The sequence below is a fragment of the Amphiura filiformis genome, chromosome 3 (genome assembly GCF_039555335.1).
Source record: "Amphiura filiformis chromosome 3, Afil_fr2py, whole genome shotgun sequence".
Lineage (NCBI taxonomy): Eukaryota > Metazoa > Echinodermata > Ophiuroidea > Amphilepidida > Amphiuridae > Amphiura > Amphiura filiformis.
Genome location: NC_092630.1, coordinates 47,206,238 through 47,223,485, shown reverse-complemented (window position 1 = coordinate 47,223,485; position 17,248 = coordinate 47,206,238). Strand labels below are relative to the sequence as shown.

The 17,248-nt window shown below is 37.5% G+C and overlaps 1 protein-coding gene across 1 annotated transcript in view; it reads right to left on the bottom strand.

Annotated features, from left to right (window-relative positions):
- LOC140147291 (C-type mannose receptor 2-like) overlaps positions 1–17,248 on the bottom strand; it is a 58,611-nt gene that overhangs the window by 31,863 nt on the left and 9,500 nt on the right. Inside the window, exons 6-9 of the mRNA XM_072169069.1 lie at positions 15,513–15,685; positions 13,916–14,073; positions 11,276–11,451; positions 9,587–9,634 (exon numbers count right to left, since the gene is read on the bottom strand). Coding sequence (XP_072025170.1) covers positions 9,587–9,634; positions 11,276–11,451; positions 13,916–14,073; positions 15,513–15,685 — 555 coding nt within the window. The remainder of the gene's footprint in view (positions 1–9,586; positions 9,635–11,275; positions 11,452–13,915; positions 14,074–15,512; positions 15,686–17,248) is intronic.

The following is a 17,248-nucleotide window of genomic DNA, read 5'->3' as shown; positions in this document are numbered from 1 at the left end:
TAAATTAACTATAAAATTATTAGCTACATATATACTATTACAAGACTGACACTTTTACGGTTTTTCTATTACCAACGGAATCCTATGATAAATCCCGCTGGTTTATAAACAAGAAAATCAGTCGTTTCAAGTTTTAAGTTTCAGTATTGGTCCCGTGGTTTCCTATTATCCTGATTAAGCTCTAGACTGACGTCGTTACCAATATCTTTGTCTGTACCCTTTGTTTGTTTACCACATTCGCCTTGCTATAACATTGATTGCGTTATCTGTTGACTTAATGGGGGAAAATTGTTTTTAGGGAGAAGTGTTGGCTTTCAATTTGATAAAAGAAAATTTCTGATTGAAGGGAACACTTAAGGATTCGACAAAACCAATCACAGAGGCCTGTTTTTCCAGCTAGAAGCTCACACAGCTCTTACGATGCTATGCACTCAACCATGTTGTGTAATCAAAGACTGTGTAGAGACAATTTACTGCTTGTATCGAGGTGGAAACTGCATAGATGGTCTATAAGAGAATCGTTTTTGTATACAAACCTTTCCATATGTCATGGCCTCTTATGGGCGAATTTATCGACGGGTGTCTTAGCAATTGGCTTGTCTAGCCTCAAGGCTTAAGAGGTCGTAAGACCAGGCTTAACTGAAAACGTATTTCCCGAAGCACGGCTACCATAGCCTCGAGGCTTCGTTAGCCCGTGGGCCAGGCTTGTAGGATTAGCCCCAGGCTTCAGTAAAATTTGCATTTCTCGAAATCAGTCTTCTGTAGCCGTAGTCTACGCAAGCCTGTTAGACCAGGCTTCTTGGCCCTGCCTCAGAGCAGGTCTTAGGTCGGAAGCCTTGGTCTATTTCAATTTACAAATTATTTAAATTGTAACGCAAAGTTTATCTTTCATATTTTTGACGGTCTTTCAATTAACATGAGTAAGCAGTCGCGTAAACTCAATTTTTAAGGTTAAATAAATTGCATTTATCCCACTTTTGTACCAGCTTCAATAGCTTCAATATGGCATTTGTACCATTTTTTTTTTTCCAATCCCACCTCACCCCAATGTCAAAAAGAAATCTACGCCAATGTTCCGGGGACACATTCCAAGCAGATCCCATAACTCCTCAGACCCACTCCACCCCTTACAAACCCAAACAGCATGCTCATTTATTATGTTTGCCCCACTTTCCCCCACCCCACCCCAAATGAAAATGTCTAGTTACGCCACTGTGGGTAAGTAATTGTTCGAGTTGAACATTTCAGCATTTTATTTTAGTGTTCATTTGAGTTTTTTTTCAAGTAGCTGTTGCTATCATAAGACCTACTCATTTTGAATGATGATTTTTTTAATAACGAATATAATTAAAAAACATTCTTTCATCATCATCATCATCATCATCATCATCATCATCATCATCATCATCATCATCATTATCATTATCATTATCATTATCATCATCATCATCATCATCATCATCATCATCATCATCATCATCATCATCATGACATCACCTGTCCCTATCCAAGCCTTAATAGTTTGATACTCGTACTTTTCATAAGTAGGCCTATTACAATATTATTCTGGAGTGCCTATATTATACCAGGTTGGACATCAATTTAATACAATAGAAGAAGGACAAAATTGGTAAGGATATAGTAAATAGTAGATATAGAAAAGAAAAGAAAGCAGGACAAAACTTAAAAGGTAGGCCTACTATGGATGGGTTATGGGTACAGGGTTGTGGATTAGAGTAAATAAATAAATAAATAAATAAGTCATGAAAAAAGGAAGCTAAAACAATGAGACAATAATTAAATGCAAACAGGAAATCACACGCTAAGCAGGAAATATGAAAAATGGGAACAAAATAACTATGTAGAAAAAAAGCGACAAACGTAAGAAAGGGTAGATTTATAAAGTATCAAATAATAATAACTAACATCAATAAATAAATAACATGGAAACGGAGAATAACAGCATATATTTATGTAGAAGAAACTTAAAAGAAAGAAAGAATAAAATGAATAAAAAAAGAAAAGAAATAGAAGACAATAAAGATACGGGTTATGGTTACTAAATGAAACGGGGGCAAAATAAAGAAGGAAAAAAGCTAAAATTAGATTAAAATTAATCAGGAAATAAAAGGAAAGAGAAGCTAAAATAATGAGAACAGAATTAACATGGAAACGGGAAATCACAAGCTAGAGCATATAAAAAAGAAGCTAAAAGGGAAACGTAAGAAAGGACAGATTTAGAAAATAATGGGAATGCGGTTAGGCCTAAATAAATAAATAACATGGAAAGGAAAATCACAAACTATAGCAATTTTTTTAAATGGGAACAAACTAGGCCCATGTAGAAGAAACTGAAAAGAAAGAAAGAAGCTAAATGAACTGCCAGAAGGGACAGGTTTAGAGAACAATAAAATTGACCTTTTCAATGATTCTACCTGTTTAGTAATTCCTCCTGTTTTAGTGATCGCTCCCATTTACTCGGGGACCCGTGCGGAGCGCGGGTATCCCGCTAGTAGTAAATATTTGACGCGATACAATAATGCATGCAGTATTAAAACTGAATTTACCGATAAGATGCATATAATATTGCTATTATAATATCTTCTACTTAAATAATTATAAATATTGTACCAACAGATAACTTCATGTGAGATCTGAGAAGACTACTGATATCAGCAGTAGATAGCACGTTGGTTGCTTTCCTTTTAATCCCAGATTCCTTTCCATTAGGCTTACAGTTTTACCCTTTTGGGGATGCAAAGAAAAAATCACGAGTATAAAGCATAGACGTATCATTCATACACGTTGGACTCATAAAAAGTCAAGTGGAAATAAAATAATACATAAAAGACACAAAAACAGACACAATATTCTTGCATCAAGTTAAGTTGTGTATGGTATAAGCCCAAGCACAAGACCGCGGGTCCAGGCTATTGCGCCGGGAACGTTGCGATAATGAGACGGCAACCTTGTTAGTACGGTAAACCGTGAGGACCACAGCTTATGTACATCTACCTCAAACAGCCTATACATTTAAGTCGCTGGTTGAAAGGGACGAGGTTGTCAAGCGTTAAGCCTGCAAGGCCACTAAGACTAGGTTGAATTTGCGTTGAAGAAATCCGGCTAGAGTTAAGACTTGGGCTTCGAGAGCGGGCTAGGCTTAGTAGCCTCAAGGCCACCTTAAGACTACGGCTTAATAAGACTCCTGTCTGGAAACTCGCCCTATATGTTTAGAACAGAAAGCTTAATCAATTGAGAAGGGAATGGATTTTGTCATAATAATATCGAAATTATTACTTGTCGTCCATAACAAGCAGGAAAGCATCACTATTAATTTTTTAGCATCACTATTCGATTACCTTCATGCACTGAACATTTAGGGCGAGTTTCCCGACAGGAGTCTTATTAAGCCGTAGTCTTAAGGTGGCCTTGAGGCTACTAAGCCTAGCCCGCTCTCGAAGCCCGAGTCTTAACTCTAGCCGGATTTCTTCAACGCAAATTCAACCTAGTCTTAGTGGCCTTGCAGGCTTAACGCTTGACAACCTCGTCCCTTTAACCAGCGACTTAATTGTATAGGCTGTTGGAGGTAGATGTACATAAGCTGTGGTCCCTCATGGTTTACCGTACTAACAAGGTTGCCTGTCTCATTATCGCAATGTTCCCGGCGCAAAGACTAGCCTGGACCCGCGGTCTTGTGCTTGGGCTTATACCGTACACAACTTGATGCAAGAATATTGTGTCTGTTTTTGTGTCTTTTATGTATTATCTTATTTCCACTTGACTTTTTATGAGTCCAACTTGTATGAATGATACGTCTATGCTTTATACTCGTGATTTTTTTCTTTGCATCCCAAAAAGGGTAAAACTGTAAGCCTAATGGAAAGGAATCTGTGATTCCCTTAAATAGGAAAGCAACTAACGTGCTATCTACTGCTGATATCAGTAGTCTTCTCAGATCTCACATGAAGTTATCTGTTGGTACAATATTTATAATTATTTAAATAGAAGATATAGCAATATTATATGCATCTTATCCGTAAATTCAGTTTTAATACTGCATGCATTATTGTTTCGTGTCAAATATTTACTATATCTTTACCAATTTTATCCTTCTTCTGTTGTATTAAATTGATGTCCAACCTGGTATAATATAGGCACTCCAAAGTAATATTGTAATAGGCCTACTTATGAAAAGTACGAGTATCAAACTATTAAGGCTTGGATAGGGACAGGTGGTATCATATATAGGTCTTCATGATGATGATGATGATGATGATGATGATGATGATGATGATGATGATGATGATGATGATGATGATCATGATGATCATGATGATGATAAAAGAATTTAAAAAAAATTATATTCGTTGTTAAAAAAAAACATCATTCAAAATGAGTAGGTCTTATGATAGCAACAGCTACTTAAAAAATTCAACTAACTCAAATGAACACTATAATAAAATGCTGAAATGTTCAACTAAATCGAACAATAACTTACCCACAGTGGCGTAACTAGACATGGGGTGGGGGCAAGCGGGGGAAAACATAATAAATGAGGGGCTGGCATCGTTCATGCTGTTTGGGTTTGTAAGGGGTGGAGTGGGTCTGAGGAGTTATGGGATCTGCTTGGAATGTGTCCCCGGAACATTGGCGTAGATTTCTTTTTGACAGGGGGTGGGGTGGGGGAGGTGGGATTGAAAAAAATATGGTACAAATGCCATATTTAAGGTATTAAAGCTGGTGACATATAGGCCAATGGTACAAAAGTGGGATAAATGCAATTTATTTAACCTTAAAATTGAGTTCTTAAGGTTAAAATGACCAAATAATGAGGTTAATTAATAACTCTCAGAAGTAGGCCTAATTTACCTTTTTTTTCATGGGGGGGGGGGGAGGCAAGAGCTCCCCCCTAGTTACGCGACTGCTTACTTATGTTAATTGAAAGACCGTCAAAAATATGAAAGATAAACTTTGCGTTACAATTTAAATAATTTGTAAATTGAAATAGACCAAGGCTTACGACCTAAGACCTGCTCTGAGGCAGGGCCAAGGAAAGCCGCTGTAAGCCTGGTCTAACAGGCTTGCGTAGACTACGGCTACAGAAGACCGATTTCGAGAAATGCAAATTTTACTGAAGCCTGGGGCTAATCCTACAAGCCTGGCCCACGGGCTAACGAAGCCTCGAGGCTATGGTAGCCGTGCTTCGGGAAATCCGTTTTCAGCTAAGCCTGGTCTTACGACCTCTTAAGCCTTGAGGCTAGACAAGCCAATTGCTAAGCCACCCGTCGAGAAATTCGCCCTTACAGACCCGACCTTCGACATGTAGTGAGCACTACTTTAGATTGTGTTTACAAGAAATATTTATAAAATAAATAAATAAAATAAAACACATGTTAGATTTATATAGCGAATTTATTCAGAGGATTCAAAGGGCTGTAATTTCGCTGCCACTGGTGAATTATCAGAATCAGATCTTATCAACTACGCCGGTTGCCGCCGAACCCGGCGCAAACCTATCCCCACGTAGATTGTAACATCCACCAATTATTTCAGCAGCTCTCCAAATTTCATTGGATGAAGGAAGCTTTTTGATAACTTATCGGCGATTTTGCAAGCAGTAGGAAGCGGAAATCCCGGATTATGATACATTTTCAAAATTTAACCAAAGCATACAAATACAATATCATAAGTAAAGTATGATAAAAGCAAGCACACCAACATGGTAAAATATGACCAAACTAACGCGTAATAACTAGGAGAGGATAAATTACCATAAGCAGTTTTGACGACAAAATATTATCTAGAACCCCGCACCTGTAGGATTCAAGGCCTCTCTTTTATCTATTGACCTCAAACAAAGGATTCAAACTATTATAATAGCGTCCCTGACCTAATGTAACATGTGACCAGTACACTGTCCGAATGCCTTATTGGGATGTGGTGGGATATTAAAAAAACGGCCCCTGAACACAACATGATGCTCGCACATTATTTCTGGACAAGGAACAATAGCCATAATACAGACAAACTGCCTTGCAATGACGTCACATGTCAACCCAATCTATAGTGTGTTCAGAACATTAATAGTCTGGTGATCAGTACGAAAAGTCCAGAGCGATTAAAAAAATTTTTTTCTAAAATTAAAAGAACCACTTTTAAGTTATGTAAAAGTTACAAAGCTGAAGTTGTGAAAGGGTTGACAGACTACAATATTGTGGCATAAACAAGAATTTTCGTTTGGTCTTTATTTCTATAATCTGTACCTTTAAGCATACTGGGAAAGATTACAAATGTTTTTTGCGATCTACTGATGAAGAAGAAATTCTTGAGATTATCGGAAAAATGGGAAGTAAGACAAACCTATGACATGATAATATCAAATCTGATCTTGTTAAAACGACTGTAAAGGAAATTTAACACCCCCTTTCTCTTAGTAGTGGAATAGTCCCCGATGCTATGAAAATAGCAAGTCGGTGCCCATCTATAATTTGGTTATTATAGACCTGTTTGGTAATTATAGACATGTATCTGTTTTACCGACGTTCTCCAAAATTTTGGAACGAATTGTCCACAACAGATGCTATAATAGTATGTTCACTTCACGAAAGCATTCGATACCATAGACCACAATGTCTTTTTAGATAAATATATATTACTATTGCTTTCGTGGAATATCTCATACGTGGTTTACAAAATACCTCTGAAGTAGAAAACAGTATATATATGTATATGATAATGTAACATCTCAGTATGAAAATGTGATGTATGGTGTACCATAGGGTTCAACACTGAGACCTTTACTTTTTATTATAATATGAATGACATTTGTTGCACATCAAAATTGTTTTTTTTTTCGCTGACGACACAACTATGTTCTATTCTGATAAAGATGTTAACGTAATTCATAATATAATAAATACCGAGCTACAAGAAGTGTGATATTGGTTTAAGTGCCTAAATGCTTCAAAAACTAACTTATATAATGTTAATTGGGACCCCCACAAAACAAATTAAATTATCAAATTAATCGTTCTATTAAATTATTAAATTAGATGGTTGTAACTTATCTCGAGTTTCTGATGTATAATTTCTTGGCATAAATATAGATGAAAATCTGACATGGGAGCTCCATATAAGTAATATTCACAAAACAAACTGTGTAGACTCTCATGCATCTGGGTATGTTGAAATTAAGATTTAATTTAAATCTGGTCAACCAGACATACCTATTTTTGACGGACGAACCGACGTTGCGACTGAAACCTTCAGTCTTCAGCTGGGTTGTGATGCAAATGACCTTGAGCACAACACGAAACAACAAAATCTAGACAGATAGAGAAATTCGGCAGGCTTGCAACAGTTTCACGTGCCGATAAGGATAAGAATTGGAGACAGAAGGATAATTTAATTGATCATAACATCAAGGATAGATGGGTCAGGAATTTATCGGACAGGCAGCTCTCGGGAAGTGAACAAAGCTTACTCGAAAAGGGGTTAAACTTTGCTGTCGCATCCAAAAGAATTCAGGTGACAGACATTATCATCGGCGATCAGAGGTGCTTCCATCGGTCCAGATAAAGCGGAAGAATTACGTTCGCGGGTGGGTGCGAGTATTAAAAGTGCTAAACCACCTCAATATAATCTGAGCAAGAATGAGTATAGTGCGCTAGAAAGCTTAAAGAAGGGGCGTTGTACTGTGGTTTTAAATAGCAAAGACTATGATCAGAAGGCTAGAGCACTGCTAGATGATGCCAAAACTTACACTCCCCTTAGGAAAGATCCAACGAGTGGTATAAAGCGGAAGTTGACTTCAAAACTAGGCGAACTTGAGAAAAACGGGTCTATTGATTTCAAATTAAAACATCAGTTATACCCGACATCCGAAACCATCCCGGGTTTTTACGGCCTCCCGAAGGTCCACAAGGACACCATCCCCTTGCGTCCTATTGTGAGCAGTATCGGCTCGGTTTCGTACAATATCGCCAAATATTTGGCTAGAGTTTTGAGTCCTGTGGTTGGCCTATCGGACCACCATATTCTCAACTCTAAGGATTTTTCGGAAAAAATCCAAGGCTTAGTGTTAGAACCTGATGAGACTATAACATCGTTTGATGTCACTGCCCTCTTTACCAGCATTCCTCCGAAGGACGCAGTCTCAGCAGTTCGCGAAGTTCTGACTCAGGATACCACACTTCATGAACGGACAAACTTATCTCCTGATCAATTATGTGATCTACTGAGTCTCTGTTTAGATAACACCTACTTTTCGTACAGTGGAAAATTCTACCAACAATGTCATGGATGTTCCATGGGTTCGCCCGTCTCACCGATTATCGCTAACCTGTATATGTTTGTCAACGTTTCCCGGTATAGCGCCATCTAGATGGTATCGATATGTGGATGATACTTGGATTTTAATCAAATCCAACGAACTTGATAGGTTTTTCAACCACATCAATCAAATTGATCCCCATATCAAGTTCACGCAGGAAGGATTGTCAAATAACAAACTCGCGTTTCTTGACTGTTTAGTGTCCGTGGAAGAAGATCGCCCCCTTGCTGTGTCTGTTTATCGAAAACAGACACACACGGACCAATACCTTCAATTTGGTTCCAATCACCCGCTCATTCAAAAACTCGGCGTGGTCAACACCTTGTTTCATAGAGCTGAGTCGATCATCACCAAAGACTCCGATAAGATTGCTGAACATCAACATCTTCGCAAAGCGCTGGGTAACTGTGGTTACCAGGACTGGGCCATAAACAAGGCCTTAAACAAGGACAACAGTAAACCCACCGCCAGTAGCACGAATCAGACGGGGAGAACAACAAGTATTACCATCCCATATCACGGAGATTTATCGGAAAAACTCAAAAGAATTTATCGCGACCACGGAATTACCACCCACTTTAAACCCACGAACACGATCCGCCAGTCCTTAGTCTATCCCAAGGACAAACAGCCCAAGGGGAGGATCAGTGGAGTGGTATACGGGGTCCGCTGTTCTGAAGAGCAAGCCTGTCAAGACTCGTACATAGGAGAAACCGCCCAACCTCTTCACAATCGCATGTTACAACATCGCAGAGCCAGCTCTAGTGGAAACGACTCATCAGTGTTCTTACATTTGAAAGCCACCGGACACCATTTTGACACCAAGGATGTCCGAATCCTAGATCGCGAGCATCGTTGGTTTGAGCGTGGAGTGAAAGAGGCAATCTGGGTGAGGGCTGAGCAACCATCCCTCAACCGCGGTGGCGGTGTCCGGGCCAAACTATACACGGCTGGGACAGGATCATAAAGGACATTCCTCGTCGATTGTCATCAATACCGGAAGTGTCCGGTACTCAAGGTCATTTGCATCACAACCCAGCTGAAGACTGAAGGTTTCAGTCGCAACGTCGGTTCGTCCGTCAAAAATAGGTATGTCTGGTTGACCAGATTTAAATTAAATCTTAATATTCACAAAACATTTTTCGATTCGTGCACAGCTCAAGCATAGCTCTCACAATGCATTGTCATTATACGGTTTAGTTGTTATGTTCTTAAACTGGAGAGGACTGTTTTTCTGTTTAGAATAAAACTTACCATAGTATTTGAAGAGAATTGCGACGTTTTCAGCAAAGCTTCGGCTTCCTGTTTAGATAAAATGATGGTAGATGTTTGCATGAATTTACGCCTTTGAAATTCTGATTATTTCGGGGTTTGTCTACCAGTAACATGTCTTGAGATAATTTTGCCCCGGGAGGAGGGTGCACTTAATTTAAATGACCATACTCCCTTTTATGGATTTCGCAGCTCCGAAAGACTCTCTAAATTTGACCAAAATAGAGCTACGAAAGACTCTTGATTTGGAAAATTTCAGCTGTAAAAGATTGCCCATTCTTCACATTTCTGTTTTTAACATGGGATTTTCAACCAGAAAGACCCATGAATGTGACAGTTCGTAGCACCAAAATACCCATTTTTACTTGTTCGCAGCTCCCAAGCATGAAAATACATTTTAATAAAAAAAGGAAAATTCTGAAGAAAGGGAAAAGCGCGTAAAATATGGCAAAAATACTCAAAACGGGTTAAAAAGAAATAAAAATGCGGAAATTTGGGTAAAAAATAACAATTCTTTCAAAAAAAGGGAAAATTCTCATGCCTGAGCTCCAAAAGAGGCTCCTTTTACAGGTACACCGTAAGCTCCCAAAGACCCACCACCTCAAAATTCCGGGGGAACATACCCACCAGAAATTTATGTTGTGCCTTCCCCGCGGCATTTTTACTTTTTTTACGATTAGAACTCGTATAAATTGGATCTGAAGTATTGACATTGATTTCATAACTGTAATATATGTTAGGGGATTTAATAAACAAAGGTTTGGTTTTTAATTTTATTAGACAAATGAAACGCACTGAAATTTTGAGGTTTTCTAATTAACACAAAATTTTTGACAAAAACGGTTTCACAAAACTCCAAAATCATTTGGAATCTACTGTACACAGTTATTCCGTTACTTTCTATCTCGCAGTAATAATAATTATATCGGCAAATTTATTTAAGGGCTCATTCAGTAAAAGTATAGAATAAGTCATTAAAATTATCATTAGGTATTCTTAAAACGTAAGATTTTGTAAAAAAAAACCCAAAAAAAAAACCCGAGAAGAACAGCAGTATTGACAAAGTTGAAGTCTCATTCAAATGCATGTAGCTAAATTCTCTACTTAGAAATTACAGATTCATGTAAAATGTCTTTATTTTGTCTTTAATACATGGCTTTCAGCTTAACCATTACTAACAAAGGTGCTAAAATCTGAATTTTGGTGATTTTTACGATGAGTAAATCAATGAATAGTTTTTATAAATGATTAAAGGAGGATTTCGTGATCCTAGCATCCTCTTTTTATGACATTTTTCAGTAGATATCCACGAAAAAAACTTTCAGTTGATTCCGATTGTGCGTTTGCGAGTTATGCATGATTATGTGTATTACACTGCTCCAACGACTATGTGTTGTAATTTCGTTCTGGTGCACCAGAACGAAATTCAAATTTGGCGATACTTTTGCTAAACGAATTAATCTGCAAGAAATATTTGGTACATAAACATTATGTAGCCAGAGGTATCCAGTGGTGTAAAAATCTGAACTTTTTTTGGGAAAAGTGGGGGGATGAGGCTGTGGATCACGAAATGCCCTTTAAGCCTTTCATATTCGCAATAACATATTAACTTTATATTAATAAAAATTTTCTTTTTTAAAAAGTTGAGAACTTATTAAAATTACAATGTACCTCCGTGCCATGCTTGACCGGTAGAAGCTGTACTGTAAATAAAGTATGGTTTACTATACCACCGATCCCAGTCACAGCCATAGGAATTGCCTACATCACTTGTTACCATCCAGCCAGAATCTATAGTGCAACCACCGTAGGCACGACTTGCAAAAAACGTACGTTGCTTACTAGCTCTGATGATAAAATAAAATAGAGGAAAAAAAATAAAAACAATGGAAACAACTGATGAGAAATATGAAAAACTATAAAAAGAACAATTAAAGTATAACGCTGCATCACATGAGATCAAACATTTCATGTAATGAGAGTGAAAATAAGTTTATCACATGTTTGTGGAAGCCACATATTCGAGGTATGTCCCGGGGGTATGTCTATTATCTATTTTGCCAAAATACTTGTTTCAGGAATTTGCGTGTATCTTGTAGCATTACGACCCGGGGGTCACCCTAGACTACCCCGTAGTCCACTTGCCCATTGTGCATACTCTGGATATTGTATTTAAGCTTAAAACTCTGATTTAATTAATGTGTGCACAATTGATAGATTTTCACATCTGATCAGTCACCCTACTCCCTCTGTTTGTTAGCTTCCCAAGTGGACTACTGACATTGCCTTGCGGTTAAGATTTTTAACACGGGACTCTATGGAGAGTTAGGCCAATTTCTGTCCTAACTAAAATTGGCCATGATGTAATGCATCTTTAAATGGATCTGCCTTGTGATTGGTCGCCCATACCTCGCTATGGTTTAAATCGTCTGGGCCCGCGCCATTACCATTAACTACACCGTAAACAACTGTCTGTGGTATTTGCGGCGCTTTTGTGTTGACGCGAAAGTTAATCTCTCATCAAACATCTAGCGCGTACTTGTGGTTAATGGACTGATAAACAAGTATGCTTGACAGTGTGTTTTAGAGAGCAAAGTCCAGGGGGGTTCTGCTTACAATTCAAAGTTCATAGTTGAAATTTCGGGGTTCGCTATCAATAAACTGGTAGATTCCAAAATCAGAATTGTTCAGTATTAAAGTGAGCCGTTATAATTATGCAAGATAATGTTGAATTCAATTACTTTTATTGTCACTAATGACCATTTTACTATTGAATACTTTAATTTTAATAAACATCAGTATAATATGTTTTGCCCACTCACAACAAAATCCTAGCTACGCTACCGCTTGAAACATTTGCTTTAGGCTTGTCAAATAACTTGATTTGTAGGCGTTCAAAATGAACTTGATTTGTAGGCTTGCCAATTGAACTTGATTGATAGGTTATTGAACGTTCGTTGTAAGTCTATTCAGGGTAGACGAGGTATTGTTGGTCGAAGCAACCTAAAAATCGATTTTCATTATCTATATCAATATATTATTGAAAATTAACACCTTGATGTTTTGCAAAAGTTCATTCTACAAATCATATACTTTGCAAACTTGCTTAATTTATTGTTGTTAATGAGTAATGTACGTTTTACAAAAGTGTTGTTGTTTCAGCCCTCTTTACAACGTAACTCAAGAACCGCAGCACCTATAAAAGTGTTTCTATGATATTTTAATTCTTCTACGCGCCCGCTATGAATTGAGCAATACCAAATCACAACAGTTTAAAATAATTAATAACCTTAACTCATATATTAACAGACGTCTCTTTTTTCACATACTGTCTGTAAAATTCACAAACCATCAGTATGAAAGGGGGATTTGCCATTTGGTCTAATACCATTTGGTCTAATATCCATTTCGTCTACATCCATTTCGTCTAAACCCATTAGGTCTATATCCACTACGTCTAATAATCATTTGGTCCTTTAACCATTTGGTCCGATAACCATTTGGGCCGATAACCATTTAGTCTAATAACCAATAAGTCTAAAACCATTTAGTCTAACAACCATTTAGTCTAATACTCATTTGGTCTATAACCAATAGGTCTAATAGCCATTTGGTCTAATACCCATTTGGTCTACATACCATTTTGTCTTACAGGCATTTAGATTATTAATAAATAGACGAAATGGTATTAGACTAACTGGTTATTAGACCATACGAGTATTAGACCTAACGGTTATTAGACCAAACGGTTATTAGTCCAAATGGTTATTAAAGTAATATTAGACCAAATGGTTATTAGACTATATGGTTAGTAGACATACCGGTTATTAGACCAAACAATATTAGACTAAATGGACATTAGGCTATATGATTATTAGACTAGGTGGCAATTAGCCTTTCTGGTAATAGACCAATTGAATATAGACTAAACGGGAATTAGACGAAATGGTATTAGACGAAATGGCAATAGACCTATGAAAGTTCATAGACCCATCGCATTTTCACTTTGTGCCTGAAGATTTAGGTTTAGCAATTGTACTTGATTGTAGGCTTACCTAATTGAACTTAATTCGTATGTTTAGCATTTGAATTTAATTTGTAGGCTTTCCGATTGAACTTGATTTTTCGGCTTACCTAATTGAAACTTGATTCGTACGTTTACCAATTGAACTTGATTCGAAGGCTTACCTAATTGAACCTGATTTTTAGGCTTACCTAATTGATATTCATTTTTAGACTTTTAGACCAATTGATTTATAGGTTAACAACTGATTTTTGCATTCTGTAAAGGAATGCTTTAGTTATACTAACCCGTAGATTGAGAAATAATTTGAAGACGCTGTAAGTATATCTGTCCACGTTGCATAAAGCAATTTGCCTCTGTCGAACCAACTGTCACTGTTTGTCGAAGTGGTATCAAAAGTCATACTCCCCACTTCTTTGCCACTGGTATAAAAGGCGTATTTTACCTGGTGAAAAATGATTGATTAGTATAAATTAATTATTTAGTTTTTCAATAATTATTTGTTTAGCATATATGTGACGTGTCATGTCAAAAGGAGACACTTTTGGGCAGGATCTTAAATGGAGAAATAGCCAAAAATCTGCCCGGGGATGATTTTTTCACAATTTGGGTTTGTTGCGAATTTGTGATGTTATTAGTTAAAAATATTGTCTGATAGTTTCAAACCGGAGTATAACTGGCATCTTGGATTTTTTGAGACATTTTTCAAGGTGATTCCTACCCTCAACATTGTCAATAATATTTTCAAAAGCCGATATCTCAATTTCCATATTCATGATACCATAACTTACGAACTCAATATCTTCGCTTTGGAATGTCCGATTTCATTGGGGGAAAACGGCGTTGTGCAGCAAAATATCTCTATATTTAGGATATGTAAAAACCTCAAAATTGATAACCTGCCCAAAAGTGTTTCCTTTTGACATGACACGTCACATATGTGAGTGGACATTCTGAGTTACAGTGTAAAATGTGCGTGAAGGTCGTATTCATAGGGATTTCAATTCGTTGCGACAAGTATCTCATCAACCACTGTTCAAACCAATCAATAGTCCTATTGCTGAAGAATAAGCTTATACCTATTTCTATAGAATAGTTCTTGTCTTTGTTTGCTTTAGCTAAATCCTGTTCAAGTGGTGGATAACAAAGCATTGTATTTTATCTAGGTATGTATAACCAACAATTAACAATGAAAGGACATTCCTGAACCTCGTTGACTTGGGGATGATTTGAAATGACCGCCAATTATGACTGTTTGATATTTATTACCAGAAATGTGGAAAAACAGTCACATGTAGAACAAAAAAAGGTACAATTTTGTTGAAGGAACAGAGTTCAACAAACCATAACCCCGCTTCTGGATATCGTTTGAAGTCAAATGATATACCATTTTAAAGCTTATGATATATATTTTCTAAACACGAAATAAAACAAAATTGACCGGGGCCCGACTTTACGGCTGATTCGTGGTGTCCAGTCACATAATATTTGAAAATGATAATTACAAAATACATGTATAATTTACTCAATTTAATTGGAGGTGAAAGAACATTTATACCGTAACGATTAGCATAATGGCGCATATGGGCTCCCTTTTATGTATTTTAGGCTCAAACAAAAAGTGCCCTCCTTTACAAAATTTTACCAGCAAAGGGCACGGACCCTTAAATCTTGTTGGCATTTCTAGAGGAAGGAGCTCTCTATCTGTGCGTAAAATTGACCCTAAGTCAAAGGATCGAGCCCATTTGCGCCATTAGTTGAATCTTTACGGAAAAGAGATATTTGATCACAATAAACAATACATTTTGCTAACAAAAAGTTGTTATTGTATTATTTTCTTCTTCTTCCTATTTCGACAATGTGAATGAATTGGGTAATTCTTACTTCTTTTATACTGTTTGTATCGTAATTATTGGCGGCAGATGCTTTGTATGGATACGACGTACTGCTTAGAACTGGTGCAAGAGTTACATCAGGGTTGTATGTGCTACTGCCTTGCCATAGATCTGCAGTTTGTACATTGGAGTAACGAGGAACTTTGAATACCACCGTCCATTCTGTGCAAAAATAAACATGATTACCAAAGGTAAGATACGGGTAATATAAGATAATGTATTGTATTATAGGTAAGGCAATGTCAGGTTAGGTCAGGTCAGGTCCAAATTCCAGGGGCATAGCCAGGTTTCTTGTTGGGGGGATTTTGGAGTCAAAGACAAAAAATATTCCAGGGTTGCATCATTTTGACCCGGTATAGGTGTGATATATACTGTACGTGGAAAGTTTTCGAGCTTCCAAAAATGGCTTTACGGACAATGTGCGCGCGTCAAAATGTGGTATTTTGTCACTATTTTGGTCAGTGGCGTAACCAGCGGTGGGGGGCCCTTTGAACCCTTGCCCCTGTTTGCCCCCCCAATGAAAAAGTTAAAGTAGGCCTACTTCTGAGAGTTATTAATTAACCTCATATCTGGTCATTTTAACCTTAAAAAATACACATTTTTGCGCGCTTCGCGCGCATTTATTCAACTTTTTACCATATGTCACCAGTTTAGCTTCACTATGCAAAAAATTTTCGCGAGCTTCGCGCGCATTTGTACCATAAACTTCTTTTGTCGCCAAAAGGTGCTGGATTCCTGCCCCCTCATTTATTATGTTTGCCCCCGCTTGCCCCCCCCCAAATGAAAATGTCTAGTTACGCCACTGATTTTGGTCCATTATAATCTTGAATGTCGGGTCTCAAAGTCCCTTTTCTTTCCCTTTGCCTTCCCGATTTTCTCTTTCATTTTTCGTCACGGGGGAAATCTGCACCCCTGCCTCCCCGCTACTGTAGGCAAGGTAAGACAAGGGAAGGTCGGGTAAAAGTTAGTTGAGTTCAGGTCAGGTAAACATACGAAAAGGTCATGTCAGGTAATACCGTAAAAACTCGTCTATAAGCATATAGAATGTTCTTGATGAAAGCTAAAATGATACGCAAAAGACGTAAATATGCCAATACAATAGATTGGTCTTACAATAGTACTTGTTTGTATATGCTTGTATCGGTAATGTATGTGCTCAAACTCCGTGTTGTTATCATTTTGTCGATGGATGGCACCTGGATTAATTTAGCTTTCATCAAAAGCACTGTATATGCTTGTAGACGAGGTTTTACGGTAAGCATGGCATGTCAGGTGACGTAAAGAAAGGTCCGGTACGGTATTAAAGGTGAGGTATGGTTTAAGGTGGGTTTAGGCGAGACAAGCCAATGTGAGGTAAAGGTAAGTTAAAATCAAGTCATGTCAGGTCAGGTAAAGGTATACAAGAGAAGGTAGGTCAGGTAGCCTGATATTATTACCAATATATCTGCCCTCGAAAAAACCAGAATGATCACTGTGAAAGGGACCATCCACAATCATCTATCCAACCAAATTACCCTTGTTTTAGCAATAATCTTGTAAATTGACTGTAAAAGAAATATGTCTTTGATTTCTAATATTAAGGGAGGGGGAGAATTAGGTGTATGACTATAACTCTGTACTTTACGAACCACGAAAGCCGGTCAAGCCCCAGGGTCCCGCTTTGTGTTTCGAGAACATTCCTTGTTAAATTTGGTAGGCTGGGTACTTTAATATGGGATTGACCTA